Here is a 20,177-nt window from a genome sequence, read left to right as displayed (position 1 = left end):
GTATAGTATTTTTTTTTCTTTGATTTGATTAAATTAATGCAATCAGATTGAAAACACAGGTGATATAAGGTATTTCTGTGGTTGTTGGAAAGCACAGGCATTGTTCAATACGATTGCTAAGCATCTATTCCAGGAACAGAGCAGTCTGTCATGGGAAGTTTTCATAGCTTGTCATCCCTGTCATTTGTAGGGAAAAATGTGTTCTAGGCACTCAGGAATCCACACTTGCTCAACCTTTAGAGTTGCTAACCATTATGAAATCATTATGAAGATAATAATTACTTAAAGTTTGAATCTCAGTGAACATCTCTTGGGAAGATCCCCACATGTTGCTGAGGTGATTGCTGGTGGGAAAGGCTTTCACTGAAGTAAATGGACCTGGCTAAGTCCCTATGTTTATTTTTTATTTTCACCATGTCTTCTGGGAAAACAGCATCTGCTGTAATAGCTTTATAGCTTCTGTAGCTACTGTTCACTTGATGCTGAAACTTGAATTTGCATAATACAGACATGTGAATGTTTTCTATTGTGCTGCCAAATTCCTGTTCCTTTTTTAGTTGTTCATCTGGCCCTTTTCTCATCTGTGCTTTGCTTATGACCTCTTCTGCAAGATCCTCTCTTTACAAGACTTCTCTCTATTTAATTTACTTTGATCCCATCTATAAGCCCAACGATTATTTCCTCTCATGCAGGTTTACACCTCCTAAACCTGTTCTTTAATATTTGTCTGTGTGTAAAATGTGTATGCATGAAACTGTAAAACTGACAAGGTGTGTGCTAATTGCCATGTGCTCCCTGGTAATTTCACAGGTATTTTTAGGATATGCTTTTGTCTTCCTCTGTGTATTTTACTTGGAGTTTCCAGGGGCAGAAATGAAGTTGTGTAGGATAATTTTATGGAAGGGCAGCATTTTTCTTGACTTCTGGAGTCTCTAAGCTCAGTAAATACATCTGTAATTGCATTCGCATGAGAAGTTTTGCTGATATTTAATTTCCAGGATTATTAGAGATAAGCATGACCATCAGCACCTGACGTTGTGTAGTTCTTTGAGGCACTGGTTGTGTCCTGCTGTTTGTTTGTGTAATGTACAGCTTATTCTGGATGCTGTTGCTGTAGAAATGTTGTCAACAAAATATATGGGAAGTAAATCTCTCATTCAATATTATCTGCATACTTTCACATGTATGTGTCTGGATTTGTCCATTCTTTAGCATACTTACTTCATTCATGTTCACAGAAGCTGTAGTTAAATACAAGATACTGATTGAAGGGATAGGTAATTCATTTATACCTTTGTTGTTGAGTATTACAATTTTCAACCGTTTCTTTTCCCTTTGATTCAGCTGCAAAAGTGGGATGGGACACAGAATAGCCTCATTATTGTAGGAGTATTTCTCTGTTCCCTGCAATGATTCCAAAAGCTCTTGCACACTTCATCAGTATTATTGTAATTCTTTGGCTGCAGGATATTTGGCAGCTGTTGCACCCCACTGGCAAATCCTATTCAGACTTCACTTCCATTCACCATTGCCATTGGAGAATTGATTTCTCTCTCCTCTGCTCTAACCTTTCCCAATTCATTTTGGATTGTTCAATGTGAAACATTTTAATTTCATATCATACAGCCATTCAGCTCACAATCCTTTTTTAACCTGTCACCAGGGTAACAGCATAGCATGCTTGCTTTAGGCAATCAAGTTTTTATTTCACATGCTTAATGTTGCATTAAATGTTTGCATTTTGTTTAACCCTCTTAAATACTTTAAAATGTGGATATATTTTGCAGGGTAATGAAGTCTCTGATTTCAGTGTGAAGTCTTCACAGAAATTGTCTTACTTAAAATAAAAAATAAGAAATCAGAAGATGAATACAGTAATGAGAAGATTATTAATAAAATCCCAAATGGCTGAATGAGGCAAACATCCATAGATGGTAAAAAATATTTTTCCTCTCGTAAAACCTTCCAGAGGCTTGTTATTATAATCTTTAGACCTATATTTTGGGATTATTTTTACCTGTAAGTGCTCGTATCCAATTAATGCAAATATAGGATTAACCATGCAATAACATGACTTTAAGAAGTGAAATGTCTGGCCTTTACGTGTCAACCTACTTCACACTGCTTCCCAGATGTGTGTGGAACTGTAAGCTAAATAACAAGCATTTTTTAATACATCAAAATTAAAATTTATTGGAATGATGCTGTTGATTAAAGAAATATAGGATTTTCAAGTATCTGTTTTTCCTCTACATGCCAACCATCATGGCATGAAGAACAGGCTATAACCATTTTATTGGAAATAAGAATAATAAGGAATGTGTTATCATAGATGATTACAAAAATAAAATGGGCATTTTCATATCTTTGAAAACATAGATTTCCTATAACTGATGCTACAGAGCAAGTCCTGCCTGTCTTGGTAAAGGAATAGGACCAGCCAGGTTTGCCCTCACTTTTTTTGTTGGTATTGAAAATATGTCTGTAATAGATGTCCTGAAAATACCCAGTCTTTAAGTACAATTAGAGGTGTAGTGTTAAAGGCTTTTCATCTGTCACAATCTAGTTTCAATTACATAGGTATAAAAGATATGGGGGAAAGGGGTAGGAAGTATTTAATTTTAGGATAAGTAAAATCTTAAGAACATTGCATTGCAAATAAGCCAGACTTTCTCATTTGTAATGAAATAAACCCATAATGAAAGCACTGATAATATACATGTTAACACTTAAGAATACTAATTTTGCAAACCTTCCTGTTTTCAAAATAGGTCATACATATCTATTGTTGTTTAGAAAAACCAAATGTGGAATATTTGATTAGTGTACTCTAGCCGGCATGTAAGTTTCTTGAGAAGACAACTGTTTGCTATAGATCAGATCGAAAAAGTTGACTTAGAATTTTTCTTCCAACAGCATGTAGCTAACTATAGAAGGATAGAAATTAAGTTTCTTCTATTATTTTCCAAGCTTTCTGTCCAATTTTCTATTTTCCCAAGTTGTGCTATAAGCTACCAAATGTTATTGCTCGCCTAAAGAGGTTTGGCAGTGTTTTGTTACTGAATTTTGCCAAAAGGAGCCAAACATATGGTAACAGTTAATTTATTGGTTCTTCTAACCTCCAGGGAACTCTTTACAGAGAGCATATTACCTTTTTATCTAACATATTTTAAATAAAAGAGCTGTTGACTTGAAATTTGATATGCCAGTGTAGAAGCTAAACCTTCAGTGTGGTTATGCTCAATTCAGTCTTGTTTAAGGGTAAGACTAAAAGTGTAAACATACAAGATTGAGCTAAGACTTCTTTCTTTTCATCTTTCAGAGGAGTGGGTCTCTTCTGTATAATTTTAGTGTGTGTGGGTTCAAATAAAAATACTGAAAAGACATTTTCTTGAGGAAAAAAATTATCCCTACCTTTGTCTCAGAAGTCTTGCAGATCTTTCTTAACTTTTGTTTAAAGATATTCCAGGTATGTGCATTACCAAGGAATGCTAAAAGAAAGGAATATTTTTCATTTCTTTGTATGCAAGACCACAGACCTATTTGTTGGTTTGTGACAATGTACAATTCTAGTGGAAGAATTATTTGAGAGGTAACATTGCTAATAGTGTTGCTATGTGCTATCTTGGAGTTGAATCTCATCCCTGATATTTGCAAACTCAAAATCAATCATCTACTACCTGCATTAGAGGTAGCCTTAGGTACTGTATATTTTTGGTTTTGTGACTGGGAGGTATTGTGAATCTTAAAAGGAAAGCTACATGGATATGCCATTGTATTTTCAATGGGATACTTGGGATAGATGGTGCCTTAAGTAAAAAATATTTAATACTGATTTCTGTTGTTTCTTCATAAGTATTCAAAGACCTGGATATTTTCCCCTAGATCTGTGTTGAGACTGCTCATATGACTTTTTCTTTTATGATTATGGATGATTCTTTAATATCTTTCACAGTCCATTCTTTTCTGTGTAATTAGATGTAGTGCTTGGAGTTTGTTTTGGCTGTGGCTTCCCTTTAGCATATATCTTCAAAGCCAGTAGTGTGAGAAAGACTGGGCAGGAAAGAACAGCACAGGACCTTGTTCTTTTGAAACCAGGGATGTTTACCCATGGACTTAGAAAGGAGATGACAGGTCTTTATCCTGTCTCTCTGTGGTGCTTAGTAAAATTAGCCTTTCTACAGATGGTAGTGAGATGATACAAATAAATTATTAGCATATTAATTCCAGTTAAAAAAAATACTTCAAAAATATCTGGGTTCCTAGGCTTTAACCTTTTGTCCCTGTGTGTTTTGATATGTGTTTCTGAATCTCCTCTCTCTGGCATGATGGTGGAAGAGATGGTGACATACCTTGTTGACAGTAATGATTTTCTCTAGGCCCTGCTGCCCATTTTTCTACCAGACACTGAAATTTAAAGCAGGTGCTCATCTGGCTGCAGCTAACTGTTAATGTCCACAGACAACTTTATCCTGTTTGTCTCCCTGAGCTAGTGAGAGCACTTTTCTTTAAACTCTTTCTTGCCTGCCCTGCTCCTCCCCCTGCAGCAAAGCCTTTATTCTTGTTACTTGTATCCTCAAATCACAATAATTTAAAGATGCTTACTAATATTAAGTCCTCTATTCACTGTGATTTTTTCCTATTCTTTGATCTCGGACATTGCACACCTGCCTCTACTAAAGGCTGCCTTTTCCCAAGACTTAACACTAGTATTTGAATGAACCCTTTTGAGTAAATAGGCTGCAACTCTGTTTCAGTGATTTCCAAATTCTGGCAGTCTGACAGCCATTTAAGCTTATGTTGGGTGTTGTAGTACCTTTCCACAGCCCACTTTTCTTCAGTTTCCTCAGCTTTCTCATTCATATATGTCTTTCCAGAAGCAAGGGGGAGTGAGAGCTGATATCATTTTGCTGTTTCACAGTTTTAGAAAGTGGATTGCAATGAGAAATTGTTGTGTTCAAGGCCTTGTAGAGGGTGGAGCATAACTCTTCAGAGATAAGGACTTCTGTGATTTAACCCCAGCCACCAACTATGAAGAGAATTACCTCTACCCTAGCCAAAATCAGCACACAAGGCTAGTTTGTCTCCCCTAGGAAGGTCCAGAGGGGCTGCAGTAATTTGGATTTTAGAGAAATTATGTTGGGTATAAACAAAGGAACTTTGGGCTGAGGGAGAGCATGGATATTGTGTATGAATTCCCTCAGCAGGTGAGTGCACAGGAAGGATTAGGGCTAAAAGCAAAGTTGTGAGAACCAGTTCTGAACATCTTCTTTGGTATCCTCTTTCAGCTGCCATGCGCTACAGTTGAAAGCGTATTTCAAAAATATTTTGGATCTTCCTCATGTTTGTACAACAGTTTTACTTCACGTTTTAGCATTTCGGTTCAAAATGAGTCTGTTTTTTGAGTCAGAAAAATCCTAATGTTCTTTTTAGCATCCTTTTGATCACATACAATTTGTTTATGGAATAGAAACAGTCACAGAAAAATGTGTATTGGGTTAGTAAGAGTTACAGTATCATCTATGTGTATTTGTGTTCATTAAATAAAAATTGGATGTGTAAAAGGTAATGTTTAAAGAAAATAGTTTTTTCCATAGCATTTAAAAATGTACTTTTATAGTACATTTTAATATATTATGTTATTCATACATTTAGCACATTTATTCTTTGCCTTGTGAATTACTGAACTGCACTGATTAGTGCTAATTGTCTGGGCAAAAAGGAAAGGAAGGAGATGGAACTTACAGTTAAGTACATTATAGAAGTGTAACTATATTCTTATGTTCTTCCTAGACCTTATTTAACTTTCTGCTGTTTATCATTGAATATTAGACTAGATGGATATTTAGGCCAGTCAGTACAGCCATTTTTATGTCCCCATCCTGTATTGATCATGATTATGCTAAAAGAACCATTATCAACGAGGTTCATCCCACCTACACAGCCTGGCTTCTTTAATTCTGACTTTAGTCAGCAGAAAGCTTAGTGGGTGTCACCCTGATTATCAAGAGTTTTCTAAAGCCTTCTGAGTTTACATTCTTGTAGAGAACTTTCCCACACAACTTTCTGTAAACAACCTATTGTTTTGCATTCTTTCATAGAGGTGGAGAAATTTGATGTACAGGTAGTTTGTCCAGTGTCGTTGGAGAGGTGGCACGTTCACCCTCCAATCCACTGGCACCTTTTGAGAACTATAAAAGATTGGAGTCAGAGAAAATAAATTAGTCTCTTCATCGTGACCAAAGCTGTGGTGTGTCATTTTTCCTTGTGTTATCTGGTGACAAGTGGGCAAAATTTTTCATATTACTACTGAGAATGAGGCACTAGCTGTTACAAATTTTTTGTCCTTCACATTCAACCCTAGTTTAATAATTCTCAAATTCTATAATCCAGGTTTGATGTATATAACTTTAGCAAAGTTGGAAGTCTATGCACAGTTTTTTCTTACTGTCTTTCTTCTCTTTACTTGTGAGACCATACTATGAACAATGGCAGATGTCTTATTAAAAGCATGAAAATACATAGAGGGCAATAGATATTTATCATCTTTTGAATATGTATCACTCTTAAATTATTAGGTGCCTGTATTTCTGTGGCCAGGAGTTGCAGTGCCTAAGTAATGTAAAAAATATAGCTAAGCATTACCTAAAAGTAGTTCAGCCAATTTCAGGTCTAACTCATTGTGAGAGGTACCTTTCTCTTTCCATTAGTTAAGAAGGGAAAAGATGGTTAATATTAGGTGCTGAAAGCTCAGTGCTGTGAGTGCCGGATGTAAGCTGGAAGTGCAGGGGGTGATGCATGGAAGGCAATGGGAGTCACTGAGCTCTATGTGCTGTAGTTGTCTAGACAAGACATACGAGTGCTCGTTTGAGATAGGCATTTTTATGTTATCTAATATAATTTTTAATGGACTTTTGGGGGTTTTCTCATCTGCCATGATTTTTTTTTTCTTCAACTGAACAGAATTAGTGGCATTAATCTGTTTCATGGGAGTCTAGGGCAGAAGAAACTGAGAACAAAGCTTTAGAATCCGTGAAATATGACACATTCCTTACATGTGGGAAGTAGCTGTGACATTGCCTGTTGAAACTGGCTTGAGTCCTTCTAGCCAAATGCTGTAATCACATTTACCTGTGGTTTGGTAGATATATTGTTGATACTTGTGTTGTCACCCGGCACTAGTTCTTGTGCATGTAGTTTGAAAAGCTAGGCACTGTCTAGAAAACCAGAGTTCCAAATGAATCACAGCTGTTGGCCAGCTTCTGTTTCTTACACTATGGCATGTAGGATGGCTAGCAAGGAAAATCTGGTTATCCTTCTGCAGGACTGTGGGCCGTCCTGAATGTACATTCTATGTATTGCCTGAATTAAGTCTCTTATAGAGGAGAAAGCACAGCAGAAAAACATGTTCAATACAGCTGTATTCCCAAATTGATTTCATTGGCTTGAGATGGTTAAGCTCTTGGATGGACTCTTGGTTCTGCTGAAGCAAGTTTGTGGGACGTGATAAGCTCTGTGTGATAGATGAGCTCTTACAAGACTCTGGAACTCTACTGAAATCTGGTGCAAGCATTATGTCTTCCAAGATGCACAAAAAAAGAGAGTGTAATTCTATTTTAAACAATTGCCTTTGGGTTATTGCATATCTGACAGGCTTTAGAGAGACCAGGTCAACTCGTGAGTCCTACAAAATGTGGCAGAAATTCCATACTTCTGGCAATACAATCTGGTTAGTTCCAAGGGGACCGCAGATCAAAAGGGTGAGAGTCCTAAATGAAACTAAATCGTAGGAAAGACAGCATTCAATACACAGCTCTTAACAAAAAACTCAAAGATTTTTGGAGGTGGTGTTCTCTAAAAAGGTGTTTTCAGTTTGACCTGAGACAGGTTGGGAGTTTTATTTTAGTTAGCTAGTATAATTTAAAATTATTCCTTAGTTTGCACACTGTGTTCCTTGTGGGCCTTAAAAGAAGGCCCAGTGTTCTTGCTCTCTGTGCTGTTGCCAAAGTTCCTCAGAGATAGCTTTATTCTGATGTCTTTCCTTTTCCCTTGGGTGTTGTAGTTGTCTCTCACTCCTGATAGTGTGCTTCTTTAGTAAGTTCAGCAGGTACTGGAAAGTTTCACTCTATTGGGTTTTAAAAAGTTTATTCCTTAAAGAAACACTGTATTTCAGTTTGTTGTTAGTGCCTTTGGGTCAAATGTGTATCTCTGAATAAGAAAGAGATAGGTTAATGTGTTTTTTTTGGATTAAGTTTGTAAATCAGTGATAGTTGGGGAAATGGCAATCTGTTCAAGGAGATATTATCTTACAAGATAGAGGCAGCTCAGGCCATGACTTTTTCAAAATGGAATTCTAAAATTTGATTCTAAAATACGCATTTTCTCCTCCACAATTGCAGAACAATTTTTCAAATATGCTGCGCTTTACAGTATTTTCTTTGCTTTGAGCTGGCAGGAGCTGGTAGGTATTAAGCACTTCATAACATAACTTTTACTAGGGCAACTAAGAAAGAGGGGTTGAGCTTGAATTTAAATGTCAGAGATGGTTTTTTTTTTTCTTTTTTTTTTTTTCCCCCCCCCTGAATATCTAGGCTAAACACTAAACTTAGAATTTTGTGGGAATGCAATTGCAGAAATTGTCATTAAGATCAAAATCTCTTCATGTGAATAAAGAATTCTTCAAAAACTAATCTAGCTGTCATTAGAGAGTGTACCAGTACAAGTGTACCATCTTGTTCATGGTGAGGATCTCTTACTCTCACTGTATGTATTTGACTTCTGATTAGATTTAGTCTAGTTTTGTGACCTGAATGCCCATTTGTGACTGGAGTCAAGATTAGTCGGCAGATTTCACTACTGTGATGAGTACAGCAAACCTATCACAAAGTTTGCCTGGATGTTTCAAAAAAAGAGAGTATGAAAAGTAGTCTTATATGTAGAAGTAAAATTGGATTATTTCCTTGTCAAACTGAGACATCAGCTCATTTTTGTATTAGTAGATTAGCATTTCCTTCTGCCTATTTTTTATGTGGACAGCAAACCTATAGTATTCTAAACTTAATACAAAATGAAAAATAGCACATTATTAGTGGGAACAGCCCTTCTTTGAATGGAGGTGTAGGAAACAGACTGCTCAACAGGCAGCTACATCCCAATGCCACCATGTTATATGAAAGTACATAACTGCTACTGGATGATGTTAACAGAAGAGCTTTAGTCCTCCCTAGTGCATCACAGTAGCCTGTTCTGAAGCTCGTTACACATAAAAAAGTGAGATAATTATTGTAAGACTATTCTTAAATATCTGCACAATAAGTTTCTTTGCTTAAGGATATAAGGGAAAATTTGTATAGGAAAGGGCGTTTAATGTTTTCCTTTTACGGAATAAAGTATTATTATTAGTTTTGCCAACTGCCCAAAGTTATCTCTTAATAAAAATAAAAAAAAGTTATGAAATTTGATACTTTAATTGGAGGAAAAACAGCCCCAAATTTTTTGATGACAAACAGATTTTTAGATTTTTCTCTCCATAGCAGTTGTTAGCATGCACAGGTCAATATTGTTGACTGATCTGATTAAAAACACCTGCTTGCAAGTGGTTCCATCTTTGGTAAATAAAAGATGGTTAAAAAAACAGATTAGAAGAACAAACTTGTAAATTATACTAAAAATAAATGTCTTTTCTCTGTACTTTTGAACAGTTGATTTGAGTGTTCCTTGCTTCTTATTTCACAAATGCTTGCAACGAGACAAATAGCAGGATCGCTTATCCAGCATCGATGCTTGTGATGTTTGCTTTTTCCAACAGAAACCAAATACTAAAGTAGGCCCTAACATGTCATAGGAGAGGAAATCAGTTTCAGATATATTTTACATTTATTTATTTGAAATTTTCAAGCTATGCGGTTGCCTGATGGAGGACTGGGCAGTGTGACCCTTTTCTGAAACTGAGAGGTCTTAGGCTCTACTGGCAGCTCCCAGGGTTACTGTGTTTCATACAGTTTACCGCTGCAAAGTGCATAGAAATGTCCTGTCATTAGAATCAAGTGCCAAAACTTTGTGTCCCGAAGAATGCATCATCAGGCTGCAAACCTGAGTCTCCATGTATTCTCTCAGCCTCCATGAATCTCTCATTCCTTCCTACCATCAGCAGGGTAGGCTGGTGAGTTCCCCAGATAGATACCCGATAGATTTAAATCTAAAAGAGCCACGAAAGATCTTTCAAGAGGCTTAGAATTGTTGTTTGCCTGCATGTTTGGAGGATAATTTCTTGTTAAGACTGTGGAGACAGCTTTGGCAGAGGAGCCCCTAGTTCCTTGCCCCTGCCAGGCTGCTGAGGATGCTGGCTGTAAAACACTGGGGTTAGGGTGTCTCTCTTTGCAGGACCCAAGCCCTGCACCTTTAGAGATCTCCACAGTGGAAGCGGGTCAGCCAGGGTGAGCTCAGGTTCTTTGCAAGGTTATTTCTCAGTTAAATGGAGATGAATGACATTGAGCCATACTCCTAGGTCTGGGCAGCCAAATTCACCCTAGATTTATAACTGTTTCTTTGGCCCTCATCCAGGTTTCACTACTGGAGGTTTTTGTTGATCACTGGATTGCAGGCTCTTATGTCAATGCAAATTGCTCGAAAAGCTTCTGTTGAAGGAAAAGGGAACATCCAGATGTATGCTGTACACAATACACTCCATGGCATCATTTTAAAGCATCGATTTTATTTTATAGTTTACCTTCCATGTAATTTCATTTTTTCCTGTGGTCACTATTCAAATAGAGTATAGGCTATAAATATACGTATTTGTTATTGATCTCAATGTGATATGTAAGAAAATGTAATGTAAAACCTTTTTGATATAACTGTTGAGTAATTCTTTCAGCCTTTGTCTGATCAGCTGGCATACAGGCTAGTAGAGGTTATTATTTTGTATGACATATGAAGAACTATAATTTAGTCTAATGATGGTATATTTTCATATTCACAGTGAAAGGGGTACACGTATATGTATGCACATATAAAACAGGAAGAAGGAAAACCTATTTTAATGTAAAAGGGCACATGATATGTATAGATGGACCAGTCTGAATATATGTAAAAAATGTGTGTGAATAGATATAGAAAATACTTCAAATTGCTGAATAAAATATTCCCAGATTCTTAGGTTCCTTGCACATAATTTTTGGTTCTTAAAATAATTCTGTGAAAGTGCTGCTTTTATCTTTTCTGTGTGATGATGAACTTTTATGTTGGAAAGTGTTGAAAGTACTCAGATACTAAAGCTTAGATTTGTGTTTTGTTTGGCAGTACACTTCTGTTTAGAATTCTTTTAATCTATCCATTCCCTGCTTTTATATTCATCTGATAGTTGAAGGTTCTCTGAAGGATATTTTTTTTGCATATGAACTTATTAAACCAATAATGCTCAAAAGTGTGAGATTTACTTCCCTTTTTTCATTTTTTTTTTTTTTTTGGGGGGGGTGGTGGTTTGTGGGGTTTTTTAACGGTTTGGTTTTTTTTTCATTGCAAGATAGGCTCTTGTTTGAGTTGTTAAATTTCTATTTGCCTTTCTTGATTTTTTTTTTTTTTTGGAGGGGTGGGGGGAGGGCAGGGAAAATAAGAAACAATTTATATGGTAGATCTAAAGTTTCATTAAAATTGCTTATGCCCTGTCCCAGGCATTTTAAGTGGGCCATCTGTCTAAACATCTCTGCATTTTTTTCTGATCATTTCCTCGACTTATTCATGAGCCATGGGAGGGCTCCTTTGTAGTCTCCATGTAGCTGGTTCAGTCTACCCCCACTGAATACATCTATGTGCTTGCATAACATATCTTTTCACAGTGCTGGAAATTCTCTGAACTTGGTTCAGATGAATGGCCCACTTTCTGAAGGTCTTTTTTTCTCCCTTTGCAAGATTTGTATGCAGAAACTGACCTTGGTGGCTACAGAATCCAGCACATTATTCTTGATCATTTTACAGGCCACCTGCTGTGAAAGTTATGATGAAGGATTTCTTAATGATTCTTTGACCATTAACATTGTTTTAAGTCAATATTTCACTTTTATTTAACTGCTGAATAGGTAATTGCACAATTGAAAAACAGCTTTATGGAGTGTCATATAATGTGGTTTTCAAACGCTTGTAATCTTTCAAACAGGAGGATTTGTTATGATAGTTTGGGATTTCTCTGTTTACATAAAGTATTATGCAGCAAAAATATCAGAAATGAAGAGGAATTTGTGTTTTCCCCCACAGCATTAGAATACATATTTTGAATTGGGAGTAAAAAAATCTGTACTCAATTTTCTGATCCTTTAGAAGCTGGTGACATCCTAACTCATTTGCATCATCAGTGGTAATAGGGAGAGGGAAGTTTATTTGCCACAAACTGCAGAAAATTGTAGTTTTTATTGAGTTCCTTCTATCTGATTGATTGGTGACAATCAAAATGGCCAGGGCAGAGTTATTACTTGATTTGCTTTTGTGAGTGTCTGTTTTCTTTCATTACTCGTTTTTGACTAGACTACATAATAGTTTAATGAATGTGTTCCATGAGCACAGTAAGTATGTATTGACCTAAAATTTTTTAGCAGTTGTCTGCTTTCCTCACTGAAAACTTGCAAAGAAACCAGGAGCTTTGGTTGCTGTCTTATTCTCAAGTGTCTTCCTCTCCCACACACGGCATTTGGGAGTAAAAGGGACATAATACATTTCTACACAGACATCATCTCTAGTTGAACAAACAGCAGTAGAACTTGAAAATAAATAAGCAGGCAAATGGTGCTGTTTTTCTTGTTGAATTGCTTGCATGTTTTTGTAATTGGTGCTTTGGAGTAAAGCCTTTATGACTTAAAGCCAGGCCATCACTCTTCAGCTGTGTTCCTATGCTTGTGATGCTTCCCCTTAGAAGACAATTTGGAGTGGAGAGATTGAGTACTGCCCTTTTTAGTGTGGAAGGAGTTTCTAACCCCCTTCTCCACCTATCTCCTGTTGTTGTGGCTGCGGTGCTGCCTTTGCTCTCTGTCCCTTTGTGTGTGTAATGCTCCTGGCAAGGATCAGCAGCACACAGTTCTCCATGGCCCTGCTCCCCATCCACCTGGCACTTTCATCTTGCTGTGAATCTTGTGTTTCTTCCTGCAGCCAGTGATCTTTATATGCAAATGAAGTAATTTTATTGGATGATATGTCATTTGCCAAAACTGGGAGAAAAAAGGGAGGGCGTGTTGAACCCTAGGAAAGATATACTGTGTGGACTCTGAATCTAGGGTTGGAAGGGAAGTGCCTTGTGTTTTCTTTGGTTCTTTTATGATGGCAAAAATTGCACTATTTTAATTTTCAGTGGGATATTTTTTTTCTTTGAATACAATGTTGGATTTCAGCCCATTATGTAGAATTTTTAAAGTTCTACATTTTTTCTATATTTTGAGAGTAGCCAGAAGTTTGGGGAGTTTTCTGTGAACTAGTGTGAAATATATGCAGAGTTCAGGTGCTTTCTTTGGGAGGACTTAAAAGTCTTCTCATCTCAGCTAAGGGAGCAGCCTTGGCCAAGAACAAAAATAACTTCCCATGCACTGGGACATTTCAGATTAAAAAAAACCCCAAACACCACAAAACAACAGAAAACCCCTCAACAAATCTAATTTCCTAGCCTGGTAGAAACTTCTGCATTTCTAAAGTAGTTCATGGATGTGAGCAACTTCGTTTTCATATTCAACTAACTTTTAGAGTTTGATCCTTACTTTTGGACTTCGTAATCCTCATTTATGTAAACGTTCCCTACCCGCAAATCCTATCAAAATGGAGTCTACTACAAGATAATTTCTTTGAAAGGAATTTGGTTTAATGAAGAAGTAGGATTGTCATGAGCTAATGTAAGTATATGTCCTAGCCAGTGTCAGTTATAGTTACAAAACCACAGGCAAAGCTGAAAAATGTCCCTGTGCAAAGGGATCTAGTAATTCCAGGAGGGACGTACAACTTGCTGTATACTTGATGCAGTTCTGGACTTTGCCTTCCTGGCCATTGGTGTTGCAAAGAGAGGAATTATGTGGCTGTTTGAAACCCAGGCAAAGCAGTGATGATAGTTGTGCCTTTCAAGAGGCATGCATCCTGTTTGGAGATACACTTGACAAAGCTCAGCAAGACAGGACTGAACAAAAATAATCCCTGCTGGAGAACAAGACTGTCTTTCCTTTGATGGCTAGCAGCCAGATTCATGAGGTCACTTCCAGTCAAATGCAATATGAAGCAGGGCTGTGCCAGCAAGGCTGTAAGGAATCTCATGACACCAGTGAAACAGATCTACTAAGCTGAGTTTGTGATACGGTCCTAGTTCCAGTATAAGAAATATGATATTGCTGTAAACCACTACATCCTGTTGGTTACACTGCAGTGGAATATCATGGAGAACCTAACCAGCTGCTGCCTGTATTCCTCCTTACTGGTGCTCTGATACGAGGAAGTGCAATGAAAACATCTCTTAGCTTGCTGCCTGCTACCTGTGCAGGAAATTCCTCTTCCTCTTCTTCAGGAACTCCTGTGTCTGTCACATTTCCTATCAGCCAGTCTAAATGTTTGGTGACATACAGGAATTTCAATATGAGTTGCTGAGAAATAACATTGCACCCAATGAACCATAGATAATTCCTCAGATTTATTGTTTGACAATTGTCACTGTATTAAATGTGACACGTGGCATCGTTAGTACAGGAGCAGGTTATTTAAAATATATATAATATGTCTTGTGAACTTTTCGGGTAGTGATGGAGGTGAGCTAAGGTGTTTGGTGAAATATGAGGTAGGTCTTACTTGGCTTGCATCCAGAAGTAACTAAGGATTAGTATAATCTATTTGTGTCTGCCATATTTAGCATTTCCATTTTCCCTTTTCAGGCACATGGCAAGGCACAATTTTTGGAAGCTCCTTGCCTCATTAAGTATTTGAACTTCTGCTTTCTTAAGTTCCAGGTATCTAAAAACCTGATGCTCTAAAATAATTGTTGAAATTCTTAGCCAGTCAGTGTATTATCCTTGGCTTGGACAGATAATTTCTCCTCCTGTGGCCTCTAGAGGCCTCACAGGTGCATCTCCCTGTTGATTCCACAGGAAACCTGAGCACTCTCTTTGGAGAGATGTGGTTCACTGGTCACTTGAATCCTCTGGAGGATGCATGTGGCATAACGTGTTTACAGGTTTTAAGACTCTGAAGGCTGCAATAAAAGGCGTAGTAAGCGCTATAATGTACAATAGATTAATGTTATAGCAGAAATGATCCTTAAAAGAGATGTAAAGGTGATAAAATTATTATCTCTACAGATTTCTTACAGAAAAATCTAAACAGTGTGGAAGAAAAGCTCTACCAAAATGTGTTTTTGTTTAATGGAGTTTAAATCACACCTTCCTGTCTTCCCTTTAGGCCATGTGGTGCCTGCTTGTGGTAATATATGGTGACCACTCATTAGAAAAGATGTAGCATAGTTGTGGACACCAGTTGTTACGGCAGAGTGGAAGAGACTCGACAAGTTAGAATGAGGAAACTGAAAATGAATATACATTCAAATAAAATAGCTGAAAATTGCATGTTTCACTCTGAACTTTGAAGAATGGAGGCTCAGTTCTCATTTCCTTGCTGCCAGGTGTATGCTTTTTTAAGTTGAAAAGATTCAGGTTTCCTGTGTTACTTGATAAATGGTGCAGTCACAAAATGCTGCAGGAATAATCCTCCATGTGGGCTGTGATGATACATCATTATTTTTTCAGTATGCTTGAAGGGCTCTGTGGATGAGATACTTAAAAATGTATATTAGTTATCAAATTACTTGTATTACTTGTTTGGCTGAATCTTTTGTCTGTAATTGGCTTTTAGTTAAGGTTTACTGAGAATGAGATTAAAGAAATAATGATTGTATTTTGCCCTTGAAAAGACTGCTCCAGTTATCAGTGTTGCTATTCTCCTGCCAACCCATTTTCTCATCTGCTTTTCATCCTGTTTGAGTTAATTCTGCAGCAAGTGCTGGCTGCATTCAAGGGCCTCCTATAACTTTATCAGCATACCCAGTGTGTCAAGGCAAATCTAGAAAGAAAATAAGAGTGTATTTTCTCCTTATATGCTGTTTGACAGAAAAATGTATTTAGTATATATTTTTTTCAAGTATGCTCTCCAACTGTGTCTATAGATTAATGATATTTTATATCCTTCAGGACCATCCTATGAGGCAAGTGCTTCTGGTTAACTTGGGAGAAGCATGAAATCTCTGTTAAAAATTTTTCTTCTGTCTGTTTCTTTTTTAGAATTCCTATTGCTAAATCAAAGAGAAGTAGCTGGGAGCTCTCTGTGCATCTAGGAGATGGAATTTACCCAGTTGCAGTTTCAAAGCATGGCTCATCATTTTCTGTAAGTTCTGCTCATTTTCTAAGAAATTCAGTGTATTGAGTGAACATATATATTATCCTTGAAACCTGCTAAAATTCTCCATCTTTTCGTTGACTAAGGATAGATGTGTGGTTTTTCTTTAGGTAGGCATTGATGTGAATTACCAAACAAGACTCTGACAGTTAAATAGTGCTAGTGTACTGAGATTTTTCTCAGGGCTCATGCCTGTGGAACATTTTTGTATGTAATTGTTTATAAATTAGTTTCTAAATTATTCTGTTTAGTGTCTTGTTTGCAAGTAGCATCTTATACTCCATTGTAGATACACGAGAGGAAGAAAATAAATGCAATGTTGACAAAAATTGCATTACCTTAAGCTAGTGTTGAGAAAAACAAATCAAAGATCCAAACAAATTGAATAAGCAATTGTACTGGAATGGGATTATTCAGCACTCTGTGGTGGAACTGTATGTGGTCATAGTAAAATGCCAGTGTTTCAGGATGTGCTTATTCACTTCAGATGAATGTGTAAAAACTTTTATTTTTTACAAATGTTCTAAGGTAATTGCTTAAGCACTTAATGTTGTCAGCATGAAAGGCAGAAGGACAGACCATGACAGTAGAGGAACAGTAATGCTGGGTTTGGTAATTCAGCCATTCAGCGGAATAAGGCCAAGACACAGTCTGGTTGAAGTATTAAGAAGATAAATTTGTAGGGAGAACTACTTTTTATGTCTGTTAATGGTGATTCCACAACCAAAATGAGACTCTTATTTTTTTAAAATAGGCAGTTGACTTGTATAGTGTTTGTTGACTCTTAGACAAAAGATTTCAAAAGGGCCTTAATAAGGCAAATTTTCTTAAAATGGCAATGACACACCCTACTTGTTGAATTGTTGTTTCAGAAGCAAAGGCCAAGTCTGCACGCAGTTTTTAAAATCTCCTAACAGGCATCCTGTGAACTTGGATACAGTCCATTCAAACAATAGAACACCTGTGTCAGATACTGTGCATACTAAAACCGTATACCTATAAAGATATAGTGTATTAAAAATTGCACCTGAGCTTGGGTATGTAAAAAGCAGGCAACTCTTTTTTAATAGCAGGGTTGAGTAGAATTAAACTTATTTTTATTGTTATTGGATAAATAGCAGAGGACATGTTATTCTGCATCAGTAATTTTCTTTTTCCTGGTGTTCTCCTGTGACTGTGCTGCAGATAAGAGTATATAGTAAATACAACACTGTCAAACTTTACAATGGAAAACCAGCTGCCTTAAAACTTCAAAGAAGAGAAGTCAAGACTAGGAATGAGAAATCTTGTTTCTGATCAGGAGGTATAACATACAATCAGGAAAAAACCGGGGAAATTCAAAGCTTCCTTTATTAACTTTGCTGTCAGAAACACAAGCCTCACTTTTTGAACTTCTGCATTTAGTTTTTGCTATTAAGTTGGTGTGACACGGGCTCCTGCCTTTGTGGGTTGTGTCTCCTCATGGCTTGTGACAAAGATAGCTGAATCTGTGGTGCAGTTAGATAGCCCAGTGGGAGGGCCACCTTCACATTCCCCTTCAGAAGTTTACTCGCGCCGCAAACTGTGCTTTGCACCGCGGCATTTGCATCCTGATTTAGTTTGTTTACCAGAGGGACCCTTCCAGCAGTAACTCTTTTTTTTCCCCCTGTAACTCTGCTGCTCTCAGCAGCCCAAAGCTCCTGTGTCGCAGTGAGCAGCACTGTGCACAGGGAGTGTGAGCAGCAGGCTGCTCCGTGGTTCCTGCTGTTCCAGAGGATCGTTCCTCAGCATTTTGGGCTACGGGTCATCTGTCGTTTTCTTCGTTTAGCAGGAGATTCTTGTTGAATTGTGCAATGTGAACTGCTCTTCGCTGCTCTTATTTTTCAGAATTTTGAGTTTTGAAACCATCTGTTTTTAACTATTTTGTTTGTAACAAAGGTATTTGATGGGGGCTGGCTTTAGGCCACTTCAGCAGCCTTGCTTCCCAAAACTGAAGGATAAGTGGTCAAGTGTGAGCGATGCTCTTTGCCTGAAGCGCTGCAAAATAAAATATTAATTTTTGTTATTCCAGTAGAGGTTAAAAACTTCTGTGAATCCTAATTTGATATATTTTGTTTTAAAATAGAAGTAACTTGTTTTTTTTTTTTTTTCTGAAGCCAGCAACATATATGCTAGTACTTAAATCTATATAAAATTATTGTACTAGAATTTTCAGTACCAGACAGTTGTTTCTGGTGATACCCTATCAACATAGTAAATGTTTTTGCAATTAAAAGATTCCAATGACCCAACTTGAGAATTAAAATTTAGCAGCTTTGGTAGGACCTGCTTGCTTGTGTACAAAGAACTTGCCAACTAAATTGATGTAAATGTAATTTATTCTTTTTTTCTTCCATATATTAATTGCTAGAACAATCTTTAAACTAACTGCTTGTCATGTATACCACTCAGTTCTTTAGAGGACAGATGGTCAGATTCTTAGCTTTGATTAGTGTTCTTCTTATGCTTAAAATTTTTTCTCTTGTCAATTGAATTAAAGATCTTACAATCAAGATTGCTGCTAAAATAGAAGTTGAAGGAAGAATACCTTCCTTTACATGAGACAGTAACAAGCAATGCAAAACAGCAACAAGCAGCCCAGAAGCATCCCATTACCAGACTCTGGAATCTTTTGTTTACTTCAGTTACAAACAGGAGGTTTTCCCATCTTGCCATTTTCAATTGCTAGTCTGGGTATCAAATACATTTGTTTATGATTCCATTGATTGAGTTTGCTATTAAAGGTTGGAGTCTGTTCTTCCTTTATAAAACTTGACTGTTCTGTAGGGTATTGAAGGGTGGGAGAGACAAAATCAAATGGGAACCTACATATATTGAGGAAACCTGGTTAGCTGTGTGGTTTCCCTGCAGTGAATCTGGCCCTTCAAAACCAGATGTCAGCCACCAAGGATGGTCTAATTCCACGTGATGGTGGCATTGTTTATTCATAGGATGGTTTGAGTTGGAAGGGACCTTAAAGGTCATTTAATTCTAACCTTCCTCCCAACCTAATTTTAGGTCAATAGGAATTTGTAACTATATTCTACGCAATTAACTTAATTCTTGAAAATCTTTTTGCCATTACCCATTTTCTGATTATTTGCTACAGTGTAGGAATACTCTGTCTTGAGAATTCTTTATTGATAATTTGCATGTTTTCTCTGCAAGTAGTTGTTATTCTCCTTTTTCATGTTTGCAAACAGTCATTCCTGTTAGGGTTCTTCATCTCTGTAGTAAATGCATACCTTCCCAGACTGCTTAGCCGCATCTTCTCATCAGTTTAGTTGTCAAAGAATTTCCAGATGTTTTCAGTTATAAAGTAGCTTCTTATCATTGAAGTTGTTTATTTTTTTTTTTTTTTTAAGCATAAGGTGTCATAGTTCAGAAGTTACTTTGGGCAAATGGAAATTCGATATATTTCCGAGGGACCTGTATAGGTCAAATGCTGAATAAGAGGAATAGAGAAAGCTAAATTCCTTAATTCAGGTTGTTACTAGAATGGGCTACCATTTTCACAAAACATTGGATCACTTCCTAAATCCAAAGTTAAGGACAGATAAATGTAGTACAGGTATGAAATATCTAGAAAAAAATTTTGAAGCTTGTTCAGTCCAGTGGGAAATGAATGTTTTTAAATATTTTTTCGGAAAAACTCCAGTGTTTTTCCTCTATCTTTTGCTTGAGAAGTAAAGAATTTATTAGATACCTGTGTGGGTGGAAAATCAGCCTGTGTACCTCTTAACATTTCTAAGAGAAAA

The 20,177-nt window shown here is 36.9% G+C and overlaps 1 protein-coding gene across 3 annotated transcripts in view; it reads left to right on the top strand.

The window, feature by feature from the left end:
- PCCA (propionyl-CoA carboxylase subunit alpha) overlaps positions 1–20,177 on the top strand; it is a 271,887-nt gene that overhangs the window by 149,644 nt on the left and 102,066 nt on the right. For all 3 annotated transcript variants that reach the window (XR_008428960.1, XM_053933606.1, XM_053933621.1), the window contains one exon: positions 16,287–16,389. Coding sequence is in view for 2 of the 3 variants with exons in the window: in XM_053933606.1 (XP_053789581.1) it covers positions 16,287–16,389 (103 nt within the window). In the remaining variant the exon portion in view is untranslated. The remainder of the gene's footprint in view (positions 1–16,286; positions 16,390–20,177) is intronic.

The sequence above is a fragment of the Vidua chalybeata genome, chromosome 2, assembly GCF_026979565.1.
Source record: "Vidua chalybeata isolate OUT-0048 chromosome 2, bVidCha1 merged haplotype, whole genome shotgun sequence".
NCBI lineage: Eukaryota > Metazoa > Chordata > Aves > Passeriformes > Viduidae > Vidua > Vidua chalybeata.
This window is presented reverse-complemented; position numbering and strand designations above follow the sequence as displayed.